We start from the raw sequence: 7,419 nt of genomic DNA, 5'->3' as shown, positions 1-7,419 counted from the left end.
CATGGTAAATATCTTTCACTGAGGCCTTTCTCTTTTCCAGATCTATCAGGAACATTTAGCAAAAGCTTCTCCAAGCCCAACCGAATAAGCAATACACAGATAATACTTCCAGTTCCAAAAATGGAAGCAAATGTTGGGGAAAAAAATTTCTTTTTTTCTTTACCCCTTCTCTCTTCCTGTTCTTACACTCTGTTTGGGGAGTGAATTGCTAAATGCCCCCAGGGCAGATGGAGAAATTGGAAAACCCACACAACTGGCTAACTGGTCCCTAATTCCAACTGTGAAAAAATGAGCTCATTTAGGCTTTCAATTCCCTCTCCCCAGCTGATGGCAATGAGTCTCTGTTGCTAGCAGTGGAACATTAACTTAGTAAATTAATTAAACTTACTTAACAGCCCAGACTAAGGAGATTCGATATATGTGCCAGTTATACTACCAGCCACTTGCTTTAAAAGTCCTCTTGCTTTAAGGAGAGAAGCCAGAGTGGATTCAAAATGAAAAACAGCAGTGTAGCATTACAGAAAGTCTAAAAATATGTGGTCCAGAGGAAACGAGACCATGGAGTTTGCAGGGTATGGCCCCCAACAGGTGTGATATTTGCTCGAGAATAATCCTGGCTTTAGGCATTGTTGCAACTAGCTCCTAGATGATTAGTTATAATAATGCATGATGTTTTACATTTTTTAACAATTTCATATGTATGATCTCATTTCAGCCAGTAAAGTAGGTAGAGGCATAAGAAGAGTGTAACCCAAAGAGACCTGAGGATTTGCATAAAGTCAAACATGAAAAGTATGTCAGCTCCAAGATGAGGCTCCAGGGCTCCCAACTCCTAGAGCAGTACCCCTAAGTTTTGAGATGGAGCATCGCAGCCAAGATGGCTGATCCCATGGGAAACCAGAATTGGTGATGAAGAGGGCAAAAGGTCACTGGGAAACTATCATGTCGAACCATATTTTTTTCAAATCAATGTCAAAAATGGTTTCCCCCACACTTTGTTAGAAGTAATGAGCAGGATAACTATTACACCTACTTAATCTCCTCGTCTTCAGGCCAGAATATTCTCAGCTCCATATCCATCCAAGACGTGACTCCCATACCCACTATCTTCTGGACCTACCGTACAGTGTCAATATTTTAACATCGTGCACCCCAGTTTGGCTGACCTTTGAGGCTGTGGTCTCCCGTTACCTAGGCTCTCCTCACCATGGCACTTAATACTGTATTCATTTTGTAGCCCCCCAAGCTTAAACTGGAGAAGGAAATGGCAACCCACTCCAGTACTCTTGCCTGGAGAATTCCATGGACAGAGGAGTCTGGCGGGCTATAGTCCAGGGGGTTGCAGTCAGACACAACTAAGTGACTAACTTTCACTTTCAAGCTTAAATTAAGATGACAGTGAACTTGAAGTCTCAGAGCCACGACAATTTTCTGAGGAGTATTAGCATGCAGAGTTGAGGCTGGGAAGCTGACCAACTAGATTCAAATCCCTAAACAGATATCTACCATCCATCTGACATTGTGAAAACATGACTCTCTAAGCTTTGGTTTATAAAGCATGTTTATAAAATGAAATTACTAATCATAAAAAATGTGTTTTCAAGAGGTATTGGGGCATAAACCAACACAATATTGTAAAGCAATTACCCTCCAATTAAGTTGAATATATTTAAATAAAATAAGGTATTGGGGGATGGAGCAAAATGAAGCCAACAAACGGATCTGTACAGAATCTGGCACTTGGAAGTGGCTGATAAAGTCAGCCGTTGTTAGTTTTGAGTGGTAGGGACGTTGGTGGTATTATTGTTGAAATGCCAATGTGGGAATTTACATTCATTGTAAATTGTTCTAGGTCATCTCACTGATGTGGACCCAATGCTCAGATACATTTGGAATCTGAGCCTGTAACGTAGCTACTGAGCCATCATCCAGTGGGTAGACAGAGCCACACCATTTGCTCCTGGAGTGTTGGCTGCACTCAAAGCTTCAGTAAAGAAAAGAAAACCAACTTAACTTCTAAATTAAAATATGATGTAATGTTTAGATACCTATGGAAATATGAGGAAGTAGAATGCAAAATTCACCTTCCAAGTGAAACACCTGACTTCAAAGCAACTCTATGTTTGTGCCAGGGCACTTCGGGCTTTGCAGCGAGACCCTTTCTTTTGCTACTAGAGGTGGGAGTAGAGGAGTGGGTAGAATAGTTTAATAGAATAGTAGTTTCGCCACTGCCATCGTAAATCTCTTCTAACGTCACCAGAAAGGAAACAAATTTGGTTTCCCACCCCATCCTATTCCTTGTGAATCGGTTCCCAGATTGTTACTTCTATTTCTGAAGTAATCACAAACCATCTGATTAATAATTCATTCTGGAATTTTGTCAGGGATAATACAAGCCTAGCTTTCTACATTTCCAGAATTCCCCTTGTTTTGCTTTTTAGGCAAGAGAAAGAATATTTGCTGTCACCTCTGCCTGTTCTGTGCCCTGCTCTCACATTCATTTCCCCCTGTGGATCTTCACTCGTATGAGCAGGGTTTTTGCACTCAGTATAGGATGATCTCGGATACCAAGGGAGAAGCAACCAACTTCCTTTACAACCTTTGTTGGTCATGCGCTTCTACCTCCTAATGAGCCTTCGTCTACCCTTTCTAGTTTCTTCAAAAGCAAATGTCAGAGTAAAAAAGGGGTAAGTTGCCCTGCCCTCCTTCCACCTGCCTGTAGCAATGCGCTCCAGTTCCCAGTGGATTGTTCCATTTCACAATGGAACAATTGTGAAATGTTCCATTGTGACTCCACTAGTGACTCCAGAAGCATGATATGTATCACTTGCCATCGGAAGGTCACTCCGGCTGACAGAGTCCTAGACCAACTAAACAAAGCCTGTTCCTTCAGCAAGTCCTCCAATAGCTGGTCCCCCAGCAGAAGGTCCTGCTGGTATCTGTCGATGTTGTAGCAAGGATCGCTGTGGCTTTCCAGGCCATTCCAGGAGGAGACAGCTTGCTCCTCACAGTCTCAGACACGTGTCAGAAGAAGCAGATGTCATGTTGGGGCCACTGATCTTCCTGGGAAAGACCAGTGATCATGGTGTGGAAGGGCCCACCTCCTCCCCACCTCTGTGAAGTCAGGCATAGGCCTGCCCACCATAGCACCCCTGACTCTGCCTCCCATCGTCCTGGGTCTCCAGGCTGCTTCCCACTCTGTGTGCCTGCATGTGCTTCCCAATAAAAGAATAAAGTGAAAAATATCATGTTCTTCTTGCTCTAAAAGAGTTAAAACCCCTTTCTGCTCCTTAGCCTTTTTCACAACTTTTAGCTCATTATTTCTTTTCTCTTTTCCTTTCTGATTATCTGACTAAATACTTTTCATTAAAAAGCCATCACCAAGATGAGCAGAGACACCAGGATATCAACAATAGACTAACATTTGCAAAATTTCAAAGTTTCTTAATAATTACTATGCCATGTTTTCTTCCACAATCATCCTATGAATTAAGGAATGCAACTGGCTAGATTTAAATATAGACATATGCATATGTAGAGAAATACACAGCTAGATTATATAGTGGGCATGCGTATACACATGCACACAAATATTTATTTTGACAGAATGTGGAAAGAATATTTGGTCCACATGGTGGTAGAGAGTTCTAGAGCCTAAGTTTCCTGAGTCCTGACCTATTTCTCTTTCAGTTGGTCTGATCAGACCCAAAGGTAAGCAGGTAATCTCCTTGTACTCACTCTCTAGGGGAGGCAATGAAAACACAGGCTGTCATTCTGTCTCCCTCACTTAGCCTGAAATTGCTTCTTCTGTCTCATCTCCTGGACCTGCACAGCCCAGCCAAGCCTCTTGCTGCTGATGCTGACAACATAGCATCATGCTAAGTACACCATTAGTCAGAAGCCTTGGGTTCTAGCCCCAATACCACCAAGGCTTGACAGTGTGATTTTAGAAAGATACTTAGTCTGTTCTTAGAATATAATCCAAACTCCTTACTATGGCCTTCAAGGTCTTCCTGCCTCCCTGAGCTCATCTTTAGCCACTTTATTTTCTTCCTACCCTATTCCTGCCCTTCTGACCTCTAACAGTTCATGAAACTTGATGAGTCATTGGTACTTGCTGCACCCACTGTCTGACTCTCCATAATGACACTTGTCTTTAGCTCAGCTTAAAAGACACCTTTTCTGAAAAGTCTCCTCTGAGCCAAGCCAGGGATCCCAACCCTGAGCATATATCTGGAAAAAACTATAATTCTAAAAGATACACGTTCCCCAGTGTTCACTGAAGCACTATTTACGATAGCCAAGACATGGAAGCAAACTCAACATCCATCAACAAATGAGTGGATAAAGAAGATGTGGTACATACATACAATGGGATGTTACTTAGCCATAAAAAATAATGAAATAATGCCATTTTCAACAACTTAGATGGACCTAGAAATTATCATACTAAATGAGGTAAGCCAAAAGACAAATATCATAATCATATTTCTTATATGTGGAATCTAAAAAAAAATGATATGAATGAACTTACTGACAAAACAGAAATAGACCTACAGACATAGAAAACGAACTTACTGTTACTAAAGGGGAAAGAGGGGTAGAGAGAGAGAAATCAGGAGTTTAGGGTTAACATATAAACACAACTATATACAAAATAGATGACCAACAAGGACCTCCTGTATAGCACAGGGAACTTTACTCAATAATTTAAAATAATCTAAAAGAGAAAAGAATCTGAAAAGAATATATTACATTTATATATATATACGAATCACTTGGCTGTATACCTGAAAGTAACACAATATTGTGAATCAAATATACAATTTGATTACAAATTTTCAATTGTAAAAATAATTTTTTTAAAATAGCTTTTACTGTTTTCTATCACTCTATAGCCCTTAGCACAACACATGACCAGCTTGTTTATTGTCTAGCCCCCTCCTGACCCTTACAAGTAGGCACTTTGCATCCTATTCATTATTGAATCACCAGCTTCTGATAACTAGAGCATAGTAAACATTTGATAAATACTGGATAGATGGATGGGTAGATGGACAAATCAGGCATATTTTTGCTGCAGATATGAATATCTGCCTTTGCCAAATGACATCAAATTTATAGTGGTAGTGGCTGGCTGAGGAGTAAACCATTCGATGAAATGGATCCCTTGTAAAGATCCTGGAAAATAGTTCCATGGGCTCACAATCTTAAGAGGAACAAGGTAAGCCATTTAGCACATGATTTTCCTAACTCCCCTTGTATAATTTATAATGTGTTTTCTGATTAAGAAATTAGTACATAGTCACTGAAAAAATTACATAAAAACTCAATGATGAAAGCAAATATGATCAGTCCTCCAGCCCCATAGGGCTAGGCACCCTCAGTGTTTTGGAATACTTCCTTCTAGTCTTTTCCCAAATACTTGTCATATATGCCTACAGACGCAGGTACTATAAACACTTTCAGGATTACATTGATGCAATATTTTATAACCTGCACATTTCACTCCTTAATATATTGTAAGCATTTCTCTGTCTGGTTAAATATTATCCATCATGATTTTTCAAGGTTTCTTAGTATAAACACTTACTTCATTTCAGCTTTTTTGTTGTTGTTTTTATACCTAAAACTTCAAAGACTATAGTTTTTCATAAATATTACATATTTCTAACTGCTTTCTTAAAATCTTGAAAGTGAAATTGCTGAATTAGAATATGAAGAATTATAAGGTTATTAGTGTATATTGCAAATGATATTCATAGAGAAGGACATAGTTTTTAGTAGGGTCTGAGGCTCAGTGGTAAAGAACCTGCCTGCAAGCGTAGGAGACACGGGTTTGACCCCTGGGTCGGGAAGATCCCCTGGATAAGAAAATGGCAACCCATTGCAGTACTCTTGCCTGGGAATCCCTTGGACAGAGGAGCTGAAGGACTATAGTCCATGGGATTTCAAAGAGTCGGACACAACTGAGTGAATGAGCACAGGGCTCAGCTGCCCTCAGCCACCTCCTAGAGAGAAGAGCATAGAAGAACTCCAAAGAATAGCTTAGGGACCGAAATAAAGTTATCGAATTCTGGGGAGCCAGGACCAGCTGACATACACTTGGTCCCCAGCGTCAGCATGCTGAGATCCAGTCTTCCCTGAGCACCAGCTGCAGCCCCATTTCTGATGAGCCCTAAGCAAGCTTCTCCCCTCTAGTCCAGATAACAACCTTAAGGAGGCCCTTTCTTCCTCTCACTAAATCCAAACTCCTGGTGGCAAATTCACTCTAAACACGGACTGTCCCAGGACATCAGAAAGTCCAACTGCTGTGAAAAAGGCTGGTTCTTGTTGTTCCTCTGGGTAGTCGGTCTTAGTTTTATTTTTTAATGAGGAAATAGGCCTTCATTGAATAATTGGATGTAACCACTCTTGATAAGAAATAAAGAAGGACACTGGGCCACGTTCAGCACTAAAACATCATACTTCATAAAACAGGAGCTGCTTGTGAAAATGAAGTCCATGTAGAGCAACCGACATGGCCACACTTTTTAAAAAATTTGTTTAGAAAAGGTGATTTTTACCCAGAAAGTTGTCGTATTTGTTTTTTAAGTTCAAAAAAAAAAAATCCTTATAAGCTTATAACTTCTAAATCCAAAATCTACAGTCCTGCCTGTACACCCCCACTTCTTTTGAATAAACATTGTACAATCTGCTGGATTTCTCTACGACTTTTTCTCATACTTGTGAATCTGTTTGGAAAGAAAAGAAAAAGGAGAGGGGAAAAGAGCCTTCTGTTTTTCATAATGTCTAATCTTTTTCCCCATTGGCATTCACCAGATGTTGCTTCGGATCGGAAGATAAATATTAAAATCTAAGCAAGAACAAAGCGGGCTGTTTACTGGGCAGATTTTTCAGATGTTCTCTTGAACACTTGAAAAGACAGGAGACGCTTTGATATGCAGGCTGGCTGGAATCCACAATGGAACAGTCCCTCCGACAACAGCATTGGCCCCAGGGCCATGTCCACCCAACATGGAGTTCCTGATGATTCCATCAATCCACTGGCCACGCATTTGTGTGCAAAGTCAGGGAGGGAGAGGACTGAGTTACCTGATGAAGAGGCCTGAGAACGATGGAAGGATAGACTCTGTCCAATGATCTCGTGCCAAGAGGCATCGGGAACTTTCTTCACAGATGTAGAAGTAAGGCCACGATTCCAGCAGGCTCTCTGTCCCCACAGTGATGATCAAATCACAGTGCACATAGCTGCAGCTGGCGGTCTCGCAGTCCTCCTCCTCAGGCCTCAGGTCACACAGGGAAGCTAAGGACACTGCAGGAAACAGTCACCGCTGGTTTAGGTGATAACCACAGAGAGAACTGAAGGCCTCACATTGTTTCATCAACCAAGCCCATGTGCTGTACTTTGACCAACAG

The 7,419-nt window shown here is 41.1% G+C and overlaps 1 protein-coding gene across 1 annotated transcript in view; it reads right to left on the bottom strand.

Annotated features, from left to right (window-relative positions):
• The window catches only part of PKHD1 (polycystic kidney and hepatic disease 1 (autosomal recessive)), a 443,812-nt gene that overhangs the window by 357,064 nt on the left and 79,329 nt on the right, over positions 1-7,419 (bottom strand). The window contains exon 35 of the mRNA XM_010863025.1: positions 7,096-7,315. Coding sequence (XP_010861327.1) covers positions 7,096-7,315 — 220 coding nt within the window. The remainder of the gene's footprint in view (positions 1-7,095; positions 7,316-7,419) is intronic.

Source organism: Bison bison, unplaced genomic scaffold (genome assembly GCF_000754665.1).
Source record: "Bison bison bison isolate TAMUID 2011002044 unplaced genomic scaffold, Bison_UMD1.0 scf7180017864487, whole genome shotgun sequence".
Classification (NCBI taxonomy): Eukaryota; Metazoa; Chordata; class Mammalia; order Artiodactyla; family Bovidae; genus Bison; species Bison bison.
The sequence above is the reverse complement of the archived record's forward strand: the minus strand, read 5'-3'. Positions and strand labels throughout refer to the sequence as shown.